Source organism: Podarcis gaigeae, assembly GCF_964106915.1.
Source record: "Podarcis gaigeae genome assembly, chromosome: Z".
NCBI classification, from domain to species: domain Eukaryota; kingdom Metazoa; phylum Chordata; class Lepidosauria; order Squamata; family Lacertidae; genus Podarcis; species Podarcis gaigeae.
Genome location: NC_139691.1, coordinates 18322470 through 18337595, shown reverse-complemented (window position 1 = coordinate 18337595; position 15126 = coordinate 18322470). Strand labels below are relative to the sequence as shown.

The window sequence follows — 15126 nt, the reverse complement described above, 5'->3', positions numbered from 1 at the left end:
TTAGAATGCAACATCTTAAGGTTACATGCTTCAGTCACATACACAAATTCTTTTTTTCCCTTTTCCATAAATTAATAATAATAATAATAATAATAATAATAATAAATAAATAATGCATCAACAAGGATTTTTGCAAAACTAGTCATGAAATGCATCTCTAACAGTTTACATGCAAAAGTTAGAACTCTCGGCTGTTTGTGACGCTGGAATAATGGTGCTAATTTGCCAAAAAACGGAAACAAAAATAATTAAGAATAATCAAATGAAGAGGAAATCAAAGGATGGCGGGAAAGGCTCTCTGCTTTCTGCTTTTTTTTTCATGGTTACATGGAGGGGGAATGAACGGCTTCTTCAGTCAGTGCGACATTGGGTGTTAAAATTTCTTTTAAGTTAGCCCTGAAAGCAAGAAAATGAGAGGCGGTTGAACAGCTAGCTTGCTAACCTCCTTAAACAGACAGCAGCTATTAACAGACTGTTTCTTTTCTTTTTAAAACATGAATTAATCAATTAAGACGAAATAAAATAATGGGTTCTGGTCTTCCTAACTGTGCTTGACTCTCAAGCAAGCCCGGTGGGTTTACTCGGAAGTCAATGCAGTTAGCGGGATTGCAATCTGGAAAAACAGGTGCCCACCCCCAGCCCACCCCCAAGAAAAGAAAAACACTTTAATGACTTGGGCACAGTTACACCCTATGTTTTAAACACCTTGACACTATTTTAAACAGCTATGGGTTTTCTAGAAACTGTAGTTTGTTCAGAGTGCCGAGAGTTGTTAGGAGACACCCCTCCCCCCTTCTCCTCAAAGGGCTCCAATTCCCAGAGTTCCCTTGAAAGAGGCATTAACTGTTAAACCACTCTGAGAGGAGACTAACAAACTAGAACTCCCAGAATTCTCTGCTTAAAGTGGCTTTTGTCATGCTTTCAATGTATGGTGTGAATGGGATCCTTCTCTCATCCACACAGTGACTTTGTCAATGGTAGGGTTGTAAAGGGGAAAGGACCCTGAGGTTTAAGAGGTCCCTCTCAAAAACAAAACAAAAAACCCCTTCTAAATTCAGTTGCGGAAGGGTCAATAGCCAGTCTGAGCTGGACAATTTCCTTTCTCCTCTAAATGAATACATCGGGGAGGGAGTGAGTGAGTGTGAGTGTGTGTGTGTGTGTGTGTGGAGGAAACCTTCCAATGATTTCACATCATGACTTTTATGTAAACTGCACTATAAGTGCACAGCCCTGCATCCTTTCTATGAGAATAGATCATAACTCAGTGATAGAGCATCTGCGATGCAGTCCTAAAATGGTTTGGCTCTAGGCACCTCCAGCTAAAAGGACATTAGGATTCCGGTCCTAACGGTTCTGGAAGAGGGGCTGAATTAAACATAGGAACATAGGAAGTTGCTTTATACTGAGGCAGACCATTGGTCTGTCTAGCTCAGTATTGTCCACACTGACTTAGCAGTGGCTCTCCAGGGTCTTAGACAGGGGACTTTCTAAGCCATAATAGGAGATACTGCTAGGGAGCTGTCTGCATGCTCCGCCACTGAGCTACAGCCCTTCACACACAAACAAAGGTTCTAGCGCTCACAATTCTGAAGAGAGGGCTGAATAATCAGAATACAGGAAGCTGTGGGATACTGAGTCAGACCATTGGTCTCTCTAACTCAGTATTGCCAACACTGACAGGCAGCAGCTCTCCAGGGTTTCAGGTAGGGAATCTCTTCCCAACCCTACCCAGAGAAGTCAGGGATTGAACCGGAACCTTCTGCATGCAAAGCGGATGCTCTACCAGTGAGCTAGTGCCTTTCTTTTGACAAGGTTCTAGTCCTCATGGCTGTGAATAAATGGTTGAGTCGATCGGAACATAGGAAACTGCCCTTTTCTGCCATTGGTACATCTAGCTTAGCATTACCTACACTGACTGGCAGAGGCTCTTCAGCGGTTCAGGCAGGGGAACTTCCCAGCTTTAGCTGGGGATTGAGCCTTGGACCTTCTACATGCAAACCAAACCCTCTACCTGCTGAGCTAAGACCACCCTCCCCCCCCAAGGCAGCTCAGTCTCATCCCCTGGGCAAGAAGCAAGCTCACCTTGAACTGTCTGGCCAGGTGCTGCTTGTGACTCTCTTCCACTTGCTTGAACTTCGACTCCAGGCCTCTCATCTGGTTCTCCATCTTCTCAACGTACTGTAGATCCCGCTGGGTCCGCCTGTCCAACACTTCTATTGACTGGGACATGTTTTGTACCTGAGCAGAAAGGTGGGTTGGAGGGAGGCAGGTCAGGGACACACAGAAGATAAACAGAAGCAGTTAACTTGAGAAGCAGTCAGTTTCCCACCCCCGCCCCACAAGCACAGCTTCAACAGACAGGTGAATGGAGGAAAAATAGTGAATATGTTTCTACTTATGCTTGGTACTCTAATGGAACAAATCCATGCTGATCAGTGGCTATCAGCTGGAAGCCATGTTCCCTCTGAATCACAGGCTTTTAAGAGAATTGGACAGATTACCGGTAAATTCATGGAGGTCAAGGGTTTCAACAGCCATAATGGCCATGTTCTGCTTCCATGGTTGGAAGCAGCAATGCTTCTGAACACCAGTTGCTGGAAACTACAGGAATGGAGAAGACACTTGTGTTCAAGTTCTGATGGGGGGCGGGGCTTCCTCTAGTGGGCATCTGGTTGGATAACAGGATACTGGACTTGGTGGGCCATTGGCCTGATCCAACAGGGCATCTTTTCATAGATGCCCATTGTGATAGAAGAACCTCCATGCCCACGGAGTATTAGCTCTACATACCAGAGAATGGGGAACATCTGATGAGTTTTCTTGTTGTAGGTGCCTACTGTGAGAATTGGCTGTTGGACTGGATGGACTCCTGTTCTGAACTTATGGTGCTGTTTCATTTTATTATCCATGAAATTGGTGAGGATGCAGGCACTACCCACAGAGCTATTGCCCTTCCCCTAAAAATTAAGGAATATTCTGGTCCTCATAGTTCTGAATAAAAGGTTCAATTAAACAGAAAGCTGTGTTAGTAGGTAGAGTCAGGCCACTGATCCAAGTACTTCAGTACTGACAACACTGACTGGAAAGATTTCAGACAGGGGTCTCTCTCTCAGAACTACCTGAAGATCCCATTGGGCCTTGAACCTGGGACCTTCTGCATGCAAAGCTGTTGCTTTACCATTGAGCTACCAACCTTCCTCTAAAAATAAAGCAAGATTCTAGTCCTCATGATTCTGAATAAGCATGTAGGTGCTATAGCCCATCCCCAATGTTCTTATAACCAGTTAAACTCATCATCTTTAGTGCAAATGAGGACAATCATGGAGCCTCTTTTTTCATTCTTCTGTTCACTCACCTGTCTTCTGAAGCAGAGGAGGCAATTCATTACCGCCTGGGTGTGTTTGACTAAGAAGGATGTCTTCACTGTAAGGTGAATGATCACCTCTTCATTTACACCCGACAGTCATCGATTGCTGGATACAGATAAAGCGGGAACCCCAGCGATAGAGACAGTTGCTAGGCACCATGAACTCACCTTGATATATTACAGCATCAATCACAAGAAGAGACTCAGGAAGAGGTGGGTGCCATGTAAAAAGCCATCTAATGAATGAGACCAAGGCTGGCTATGCACCATTCATTTAAAGAATCCCACCATTAAAAAAAACCACACAAATAAACATGGGAACTGTGGTTTCTGAAGGGTGCTTGAAATTGGCAGCTGTGGTGGGTAAACTATAGTTCCCAAAATTCTCTCTCTCTCTCTCTCTCTCTCTCTCTCTCTCTGTGTGTGTGTGTGTGTGTGTACATGCTTCTGCATGCTTTAAATGTATGGCATGTATGCAGCCTGATTTTATACACTGATGCTGTGTACATAACACACAGTACATAACATTTCCCAGCTTTTCCTCATCCTGTATTTGTGTAGCTTCTAATTCCTGCTTAAACACAGAACCTGACATTTTCCCCATTGAAATTCCTTTTGTTAGCTTTGGTCTGGCTTGTCAATAGCTTTCTTAAATTGTGGTGCCCAGATCTGGACAGAGTATTCCAGGTGTGGTCTGACCAAGGCAGAATAGGGAGGTACTATTATTTCCCTTGGTCAGGACACTAGATTTCTTTTGATGCAGCCTGGAATAGTATTCATTTTTTGTTTGCTGCTGCATCACACTGTTGACTCATGTGAAGCTTGTTATCTACTAATACCCCTAGATCCTTTTCACATGCACTACTGGCAAGCCAGGCACCCCCATATCATATTTGTGCAACTGGTTCTTCCTGCCTAAACATAGAACCTGACATTTGTCCCTATCAAATGTTACTTTGTAAGTTTTGACCCAGTTCTCCAATCTTTTAAGGACATCTTGAATCCTAATTCTGACTTCTGCACCATTGAGTACCCCTCCCAGTTTGGTGATATCTGCAAATTGGATGAGCATTCCCTCAATATCTTCATCCAAGTTGTTTACAAAGACATTGAGCAACAATGAGCCCAGGAATACTTTTAATGTTCATTTAATCCAGTTCTGTATGCAGCCTTCATGCTTTGCAAACAGCAGAGGGTTACACCCCTTCATAGAAATGTCAACTTTCTATTTAAAATGTTGTGAAAAGCCACTCTAGGAGATTCTCTCTCTATGTTTGAACCGTGTGTGTGTGTGTGTGTGTGTGTGTGTGTGTGTGTGTTTTTAACCACCTTCATTTCCATTTGTTACAGATCTGCCTTGCTATAACAATCCACTAATAGTATGTTATACTTTCAGCCTCTCCAAACATAATTAGATTTTCCTTTTCCTCTTTTTTGCAGTTCTCTGTGTGTGGGAGGCTGATGAACAAGTGTCTCTATTCTGTTCTTTAAAAGCAAAAATGGTGATGTGGAAATAGCATAAGGAAATCAACACAAGAACATCAAAATAGCCTGCTGGATCAGGCCAAAGTAGGCCCGTTTGGTCTAGCATCCTGTTCCCAGAGGGGTCAACCAGATGCCACAATGAGAAGCCCTCAAGCAGGGCCTGAGTGCAATAGTATCCTCCAGTTCTTAAGCCCCAGTGTCTGGTATTCAGAGGTAGACTGTTCCTGGGCATGGAGGTTCTGCTATCATAATAGGAAGAGCCCTGCTAGGTCAGGCCAAGGACCTATCTAGTCCATCATCCTGTGCTCACAGTGGCCAACCAGATTCCCACTGCTGCCTCTGAATACAGAGGCGGAGCATAGCACTTTGTGTCTAGTAGCCATCGATAGACTTCTCCTCCATGCATTTGTCTAATCCTCTTTTAAAGTCATCTAGGTTGGTGGCCATCACTGCCTCCTGCGGCAATGAGTTCCATAGTTTAGCTATGCATTGCATGAAGAAGGACTTCATTTTATCTGTCCTGAATCTTTCAACATCCAGCTTTGTTGGATATCCACAAGTTCTATTGTCATGAGAAAGGGAGGATCCATTTTCTGTCATGGGATCCATCACTTCTTGCAAATGGGATGGGGAGAAGGCACCAATTTATCCTTCAAAATGCCTTCAGCTATGGGATCACCTCTGTCACACGCCAGTCTCCTGGGAGGATAATCCCCCCTCTGGAAGTATAGTTCAAGCCTTCACTCTAAGGCTAGTCCATCTTTGATCATTCATAGTTAAGCTTGCTTTCCCTTCCCAGGGGTTAAGCTACGCTAGCCGTGCTGCTTAAAACGTCTCCATGAAGTATGGTGTGATTTTTCGTAATACAAAAGTTACAAGAGTCCACCTTTCTTCACAGAGGATTTGGCCTGCTGGGTGGCTACGAACTCTAACAATTCAATGGAACCTCCATGCTCAGGAGAACTATACCTCTGAATATCATTCGGAGGCCATTGTCAGCGGAAGGACATAACCTGCCAGAAGTAAATGGCTGTCCACAGTCAGAAATGGAGTGTTCATTTAAATCAATGGTTCCCAAAGTAGGCAGTACACCCACTGTGGGGAGATGGGATTACCTGGGATGCACTAAGAGGCAAGTGGTTGGCAGGGACGTGCTGGAGGGGTAAATGACTACCAAACTTTAAAAAGCTGATATCAACAGATCAAGTTCACCAATTTTGTTGAATTAATTAAACTAAATACTTTTAATTGGATTTTGAATAGGTGTGCAATTCATGGAGACTGCTTTGAATTTTATTGTTATTATCTTCCTTAGTGGTTCATGCAGATTGCTATTCTGATTTTTTCTTTTTTGTAGGGTATGGTAGGGGGCACAGGGGATGACTTTATGGAAGAAAGTAGTCGGTGGCTAGAATTTTTTTGGGAACCAGCAGCTCAAGTGGACTTCAGTTTGAACCTATGCAAGGATTCAGAAGTATAGATTTAGAAATTCTGGACCAGATAAGATTTACTTCCAGAGTTGGAGGTAAAATAGATAGATATATAGATATGGAAATATTAATCAAATCCTGGCAGATAGTCTTCCAAATGCCAGGGATAATGGTATCACCCACAAGAATCCAATTAATTCAAAGGGAGGGGGGTAGAAAAGATGTCATTTCATAAGAATTTATGCATGATCAGTGGAAACCATTAAGCAAAGAATCCCTAGATCCTAAGATTATATCCCTTAATAAGATTCTTCTGATCTCTCTGCCCTCCAAGCTATTAAAATCAGATCACGTGAGTGTTGGTGTAAAATATACATCGCTACATATCACAACTCCTTTTTTTTGGCTAGCATTTGATGTGGGCCATGCTGTCATCTTACTCTAGCTTTTCTTTAATGTCAGGAGGAGAGAGACAACAGCATGGTGCTCCATTTTAATTTTGCTTCCTTCCTATGTTTTAAAAAATATATATATCAGGGAAAAATTGGGCCAACTGGCTCTCTGAAAATGCTAAAGCATTCTGTGAATGGAGAGTAATGCAAACCATGGCGATGTGATGATGATAGTAATACTCACCCACTCCTGTTGCTGATTTATTTGGGACAACACCCAAGGCTTTGATCTTTTCACGGTTTTAATTAACAAGAATGCATCAGAGTGCTTCAAGCTTTCAAAAATATTTTTTTCCTGCGGCTTTCAGCACCGTAACATCCAAGCATAGCGAATTAATGAAAGCAAATTAATTGATCCCTTCCACAGCCAGAACAAAATTTGCTCTTCCCGGTAAGTTTCCCCTGCAAGTTTTTAAATGTCAGATATTCTCCCTAGGTAGATGCCCCTGGGTGCTCAGGTATTTAAAATGTGAGAAGAACCCCATGACATGCAATTGCTATATTTGAAATTTGGCAGGGTTTGGCAGCAGACATGCATCAGTATTTAAAGTTTGACCGTGGAAGGTTATATCTCATAAAAGGTACCTGCAGAAGGGAGAAGGCCAAATCCTCTATAAAGATATCACAGTTCAGAACTGGAGAAGGGTGTGTGTGTGTGTGTGTGTGTGTGATTTTATGCATTTCTTTTTGCTCACAATTTCATAATTACCCAGGTTTTCACCCATACAACTGGACTTGGTATTATGTTCTCCAACCAATATAATTCTACTGATCGAATGCAAGAATTTCAAAATTGTGAACTGTGAACCTTATGCAAAGATTAAACATTTTAGCCATTTTACCAACTGCCTTTTCCTCAATCAGTTGGTTCAAATGAAATAAAATTGCAAATAACTGACATTTTATACACTGAAGGGAGAGTTGTTGGGTGACATTCAGGATGACTCAGCTGGAACTCATCACCAGTTTTTCTATTTCCTAATATAATAATAATAATAGACTTTTTTTTTAAAGGAACAAGTTCCCAACTTTCAGCCCCACCAATTAATCAACTAAAGTTGAGTTGATTAACCTACCACTGAAGTGCATTAAATATTGTATTTCTGGAGTGAAGTAAGGATGGGAGACACAACCCTTTAAAAATGCATGCAGGTCCCGCTATCGGAACACTAATTATCTGCAATTCAGTTACCCGAACATAAAGAATTACCCTGAAGCCACACTCCAGGCATAGCTGATTCACATATTTGAGCAGCAGGAGTTTGCCCACTCCCTTGTTTTTGCATTGCTGGTCAACAGCAGCCAATTCCAGGCAGAAACTATGGAGAGTGGCAGGGACAGATCCCAGATGAGAAATGTTCCCACGGGAAATAAGAGAAATAATCAGCTCATGACATGAATGCTTGCCTAGTGAACAGGATGCATTGTGTTTGGAAAGGAGGACCTGCAAGATTAATCTACTACTGAAGTTCATTAAAGATTATAGCAGTAGGTTGGTGGAAGGTACAGGGACATAACCCCCTGTTGTGGTTGATTTTTGTTTTTTTTAAAAGCAAGTTCCACCAATTAATCAACTTAAAACTTTAGATGATTAACCTATCACCAAAATCCATTAGAGGTTGTAGTTGTGGGGCAAGGCAAGTGTAGGGAAACAACACATTCAAGCTGAAGTTCTGTTACAAATATTCACTCCTCCCGCCCTCCCCAAAAAACAAGAGAGCAATTGGGCAATCTTTATCTCAAATCCATACTTGGTTATGCAGTAGTTAAGCTCAGCTCCGTTTGCATCCCAGAGTAGTCATTACGCCCTCCCATCCTCTGGGTCTTCCTGGGACACCTGGTTACCTTTTCTAATAGCTGCCGCAGTTGCTTCGTCCTGGCGTCGCGCGAGCACATTGTCTGTTGGGGGGCCACCACTGTGCATATACACCGCCCTTCGCTGTCCTGAGCAGAACTGTAGACCTGCCAACTTTCTTCTGGGTTGGTAGGCAACACCTAGTTTGGCATAGGGGAAGGAAGCATAAGAGAACACAGAATAAGAACCTGAGAGATGCATCAGACCAAAAGGGACCCATCTAGGCCAGTGTCCTGTTCTCACAGGGGACAAATACCCCACAGAACCTAGGAACTGCCTCTGGACTTGGAGGTTCCATAGGGTCCGTAGGAACATAAGAAGAGTCTGCTGGATCAGGCCAATGGGCCATTAGCCTAGCATTCTTTTCCCACAGCAGCCCACTAGATTCTTGTGGGGAACTGGCAATGTGGGTGGATGCATGAGGGATAGCCCTCCCCACATCCTCCCCACATACCGGAGAGACAGACAATCGGGAGCTAGATAGAAAGTCGAAAGGGGAGGACTGGCAAAATAAGGAAATGGATCAAAGATTGAAAGAAAGAAAGAAAGAAAGAAAGAAAGAAAGAAAGAAAGAAAGAAAGAAAGAAAGAAAGAATGCATGTCACCATTATTACCAGCTTCTACTGTGGAGATTAAAACAACAACACCACATTTTTTCAGCCAGGTGGGGTAGGGTTTATCCTTTTTTTATTTTATTACAGGATGGACAGCTTTAGTCCATCATGTTCTTTTTATACTTTTGGTGTTATTTTGAATTTTGTATTCTGTTTATTTCATGTTGTGAGTGACAATTAATGCAAAGGATGATAATTATATAGAGAAAGAACAAAATTCAAAGTATTACACATCCAGATGCTACAGATAAAAATGTTTAGTAACTACAGTGTTCAGAGTACAGACATCATCTCAGTAATCTATTCAACAATCCTATAAGGTGGGCCCAGGGGCGTAGCTCAGGGATGCCAGAGGGGCCATTGCCCCGGACGCAGATTTTTGAGGTGGCGCAAAGCAGCCCCCCTATACAGGCAACCCCCACACGGCCCGGTCCGGTGCTCCTCCCCTGATGTTGGTGGAACCAATGCTTGTGGAGCGGAGCACTGGGAAAGGCCATGCTGGGGGTCCCAGTGTGGGGGCACTTGCTTTGCACCAGCCAAATGCCACCTCATCTGGCCAGGCTCCCCTCTGTGTGGGTGGGCACACTGTGCCCCTGCTTGGCTCCAGGGTGGGGCAGGGATGCTCTGATGGGGTTGGCTGCAGTGCCATGGCTGGTTCCTTCACCCTCTTTGCCCTGCCTGCACCTGGCACACATGCACCCTTCTGTCACGCATGTGCCTGCCCCCGGCGCTGCTTGCTCATGCAACACCACTGGGTAGGCCAGAATTCTTTCTTGTCCCTGTCTTGCAGCTGATGGTGGGATGTGTAGCTTTGGGTGTGTGGGTGTCACTCATTTAAGACCACCTAAGTGAACTCAACATCGGCTCCCTCGGCCAGTAAAGCGAGATGAGCGCCGCAGCCCCAGAGTTGTTCGTGACTGGACTTAGCTGTCAGGGGTCCTTTACCTTTACCTTTAAGTGAACTCATGGGAGATGTAATGTTTAGAGCCTCACAATGCTTCAAGCTGGAGGGAGGGGGCTTCTGAGGTCCCTCCTTGCCCAACACAGACCCATCAATCTCCACATCTAACATTGCCAAGAGTTTAAGAACATAAGAGGAGCTCTGCTGGATCAGACCAAAGGGGGGCCACATAGTCTAGCACTGTGTTCTCATAGTGGACAATCAGACAGTGGCGTAGCATGGGGGAGACTAGGGGGGCCATGGCCCCGAGCGTACAACTAGGCACCCCTACAGCTTCTGTTAGGACTTCTGTCCCGTCCTGCAAAGGTGACAGAGCAGCCTGTCAGGGGCTGCTGCCACTGCCGATGCAGGTTCTGGCAGGCCTCATCCCTAGCTCTCCTGGCTTCCATGCCTGTCTGCAAGGGGTCTCTGAGCCCTAGAGCCCAGCCTGTCCTCACCACCCCGACCCCAGCAGAGGCTGGCAACCACAGAGGCACTTGCTTTTCGCTCAGCAGACTGTGCTCCCCAGACAGCAGCGGGAGCAGCCCAGGCCCACGGTGGGCAGGCACAGATGGAGGGAGGTGGGAAGGGAAGACCCCAGTGCAGCCCGGCCCAGTGCTCCTCTCTGAGGACATTAGGGGGATTTGCCCACCAAAAGCTGCCTTGGCCAGCCAGGCTCCCCCTTGCGTGAGTGGGCAGGCCCCGCTTGGCTCTCGGTGGCAACCCATGCTATGCTGCGGCAACCAGATGCCTCTCCTGGGAAGCCTGAAAGAAGTATTTGGGTGCAAGAGCCCTGTGGTTCCCAGCAACTGGTATTCATGGACACACTGCCTCCGATAGTGGAGGTAGAAGAGCTCTGTAGCTGGTTCACGCCATCTAGTCCACCTAGTCCAGCCTCCTGTTCTCACAGAGGCCACCCAGATGCCCATTATGGGAACCCCAAAAGAAGGACCCGGGCACAAGAGCCCTCTCCCTTCCTGCAGTTTCCAGCAACAGAAGTCCACAAGCATTTACTGCTTCCAGCTGTAGAGGCAGGGCAAAACATACAGTTGTATTTAAAAATCTGCCTTTTTACTGTGATGTTTTGGTCTGAAGGTTGTGTGAGGACAATTTCTCTTGAATTGAGGGTAAACTGCAAGGTCCCAAGAACCAAAAAAGTGGCCCCCTCCAGCACACACTGCAACTCCTTGATGCTTGGACCCACCATGAAATCTATCTATTCTCTCTCTCTCTGTCTCTCTCTCTCTCTCTCTCTCTCTCTCTCTCATCTATCATCTATATCTATCTATCATCTATCTATCTATCTATCTATCTATCTATCTATCTATCTATCATCTATCTATCTATCTATCATCTATCTATCTATCTATCTATCTATCTATCTATCTATCATCTATCTCTATCTATCTATCTATCTATCTATCTATATCTATCTATCTATCTATCTATCTATCTATCTATCTATCATCTATCTATCTATCTATCTATCTATCTATCTATCTATCTATCATCTCTATCTATCTATCTATCTATCTATCTATCTATCTATCTATCTATCATCTATCTATCTATCTATCTATCATCTATCTATATCTATCTATATCTATCTATCTATCTATCTATCTAATCTATCTATCTATCTATCTATCTATCTATCTATCTATCTATCTATCTATCTATCTCTATCTTCTATCTATCATCTATCTATCTATCTATCTATCTATCTATCTATCTATCATCTATCTATCTAATCTATCATCTATCTATCTATCTATCTATCTATCTATCTATCTATCTATCTATCATCTATCTATCTATCATCTATCTATCTTCTATCTTATCCATCCTTCATCTGCAGATCTCAGGGCAGTTATTCCACCCCTTTAATCTGCGCATGAGAGAGATTAGGAGGGATGCTGAGAAATCAAGTCACATCACTTAACTTTGAAGGTGGCGGGATCTGCGTCATGCCCTGAATCTCCCTCTTTGCACCCACATGGGAAAGCGGTGCAAAACAAGGAACTCTTCAATTGTTATTCCTCATTATCTGGTATGGAGGTTGTGCTGTCACAACAGACCTCCTTAAGAAGACCTTGGCTCCAAAGGGAGCCCATCTAGTCTAGCTTCCTGTTCTCACAGTGGCCAACCAGATGGGAAGCCCACAAGCATGGCTTGAGTGCAGCAGCCCTCTCCCCACCTGCAGCTTTTAACAACTGGTATTCAGAAGCATTGCTACCTCTGACTGTGAAAGCAGTAGACACTGATAGCCCTCTCCTCCATGAGGTTGTATCCTGCATTAGTCATACTTGGGGCAGGCCTATTAAAATCAACACTTGTGACTAACATTGGCCAATTGATATCAGTGGGTCTACTCTGAGTGAAACCTGCAGGACCCCCCCCCCCCGTGTCCCTATTTTCTAGGGACAGTCTTGGATTTACAGAAGCCATCCCAATTTTTGATTTAATCCCAGAATGTCCTGCTTTTCCTTAGGACATTCCTATTTTCATCGGAGAAATGTTGGAGGGTATGGAGTTTTGTGACCCCCAAGGCAAGGAGACAAGTAACTATACAACCTTTAGAAGATACCTGAAGGCAACCCTGCATAGGGAAGTTTTTATGTTTAATGTATTATTATTATTAGTTGGAAGCCATCCAGAGTGGCTGGGACAACCCAGTCAGATGTCCGGGGTACTACTACTACTACTAATGGAATAGGACATCCCTATTTCATCAGAGAAATGTAGGAGGGTATGAACCTGGTTGTTTAGAACCCAATGCTCAGATAAACTGGGCAACTCCCACCTTTCCATTTGCAATCATGCACATTACTGTTTATTGTGATTCTTTTAGAATGCACAGAGAAACATCTTGTCCAAATTTTCCAGGTACTTGGAGTTCCAGAGAACGGCTCTAGGGACTATTTTTGTAGCTCTGTAAATAATTAACCACTTTAAAAGCATCTTTATGGTCAGTCTGTTTCACCAAAGTGGGTGGGGAGGGGGGGAGGAGAAGGAGGAGAAGTAAAAAAAATCCTACAAATGAAAATAGTTCCTTCCACATTTAATCTGTATGTTTCAGACAAGGGGAGAGAGGACTGAGACACCAGATTCTGCATTCCCTTACCCAAAGAGCTGCTGCCAGCCAGAGTTGACTCCAGCTTGGTGCCTTCCAGATGTTGTTGGACTACACTGAGGTTTTATACAACCAAACAGTATATACATTTTATGAAATAAATAAACAACAGCTCCCACCAGCCCTGACAGCCAGCATGGTTGATGGGCAGGGATCACTGGATCACATAATTGTGGAGTTGGAAGAGATCCCAAAGGCTCATCTAGTCCAACCCCCTGCAATGCAGGAATCATAGCAAAACCATCCCCGACCCAGCTTCTGGGACACTGGGATGTCTTCTGCTTTCACACACTGTCTCCCCTTCCCACATCAACACACCCCTTCCACCCCCGTCACAACATTATCCTGCTTCAGTAACAACACACACCCTTTTGGCACTGATTCCAAAGAGTCACATTCTCTCAAACTCCCCTTTGTCTTTCTCACCTGGAAATAGGAAGACAATATCTTAATAGAGCCAGCATGACATAGTGGTTAGAGGGTTGGACTAGCATCTGGGAGACCAGGGTTCAAGCCCCCTGCTCAGTCAGGAAACTCTTACACCAGTCACTTACTCTCAGCCCAACTTACTTCACAGGGTTGTTGCGAGGATAAAATAGGCAGGAGAACTACAGTATACACCTTGAGTTGCTTGGAGGAAAGGTGGGATACCTACCTAAATAATAATAATAATAATAATAATAATAATAATAATGTACTTTTCAAATCCAGGGGCTCACATATGCAAGAGCTCTGGTCCTTTTGCAAATTACCCAAACCACACCTTGAAAAGAGATCAGACCCTTCTCCACCCACATTAGACTTCTGCTTTCTAAAACAACCTATATCCAGGAAACTGGCTAACAAAATGACACCTTAAATCATAGCTATAATGATCACAAGCGAGAGATTTCTTGGGGGTGGGGTGGGATTTCATCTGAAGAGTGTGGAGGGAATAGTCTAAAAAGAGTTTGGGTAGCAGATTCTTCCCTCTCCTCTTCCTGACCCTGAATAGATCATTAATCTTCCCTGCTCAGCTGAGACATCCACTGTAAAAATGGCACATCAGCCTCAGCAACAGGGAATATTCCCAAAAGCATATTGGTTTCATAGAATTGTAGAACTGTAGAATTGGAAGAGTAATCCAGCCCAACCCTCTGCAATGCAGGAATCACAACTAAATAATGCCTGACAGGTGGCCACACAACCTCTGCTTGAAAATCTCAAGTAAAGAAGTCCACCACCTTCCAAGGAAGTCTGTTCCACGGTTGAATGGACCTTACTGTTGGAAAGTTCTTCCTAATGTCTAGTTGGAATCTCCCTTCTTCTCACTTGAATCCATTGATTTGGGTCCTGCCCTCTGGAGCAATAGAAAACAAGCTTGCTCCATCGTTCATGTGGCAGGCATTCAGATGTTTGAAACTGGCTATCATATCCCCTCTCCTTCTCCTCTTCTCCAGGCTAAACACCCCAAACTCCCTCAACCATTGCTCATAAGACTTGGTTTCCAGACCTCTTATCAATTTGGCCGCCCTTTTCTGCACACGCTTCAGCTTGCTTCTTTCAATTTCATTTGCTCTAATCCCTTAAAGAGCCTGTGTTTTAACAGCAAATACAGGACATGGTGTTGTTGGTTGTTGTTGTTTTTACTCCCTCTATACACACAAAGATTTACAGCTGCTTTATAAATCTTGTGTTTCACCCCCTATACACACGGTAATTGACCTAGTCAGCAATCATTTCTGAGCAACACACACACACACCCCATATTGCAATGAACAGCGTGATTTGCAGCAGAAATCTGAGCATCTGTTTGCTCAGAAGGACGTCTCACTGTTTTTGATGGGGCTTAATCCAGAGTCAACTGCACC

At 44.1% G+C, this 15126-nt stretch overlaps 1 protein-coding gene across 2 annotated transcripts in view; it reads right to left on the bottom strand.

Moving 5' to 3' along the window:
* OLFM1 (olfactomedin 1) overlaps nucleotides 1-15126 on the bottom strand; it is a 52587-nt gene that overhangs the window by 10811 nt on the left and 26650 nt on the right. For both annotated transcript variants that reach the window (XM_083722352.1, XM_083722351.1), the window contains exons 2-3: nucleotides 8580-8729; nucleotides 2083-2238 (exon numbers count right to left, since the gene is read on the bottom strand). In XM_083722352.1, the coding sequence (XP_083578478.1) occupies nucleotides 2083-2238; nucleotides 8580-8729 (306 nt within the window). The remainder of the gene's footprint in view (nucleotides 1-2082; nucleotides 2239-8579; nucleotides 8730-15126) is intronic.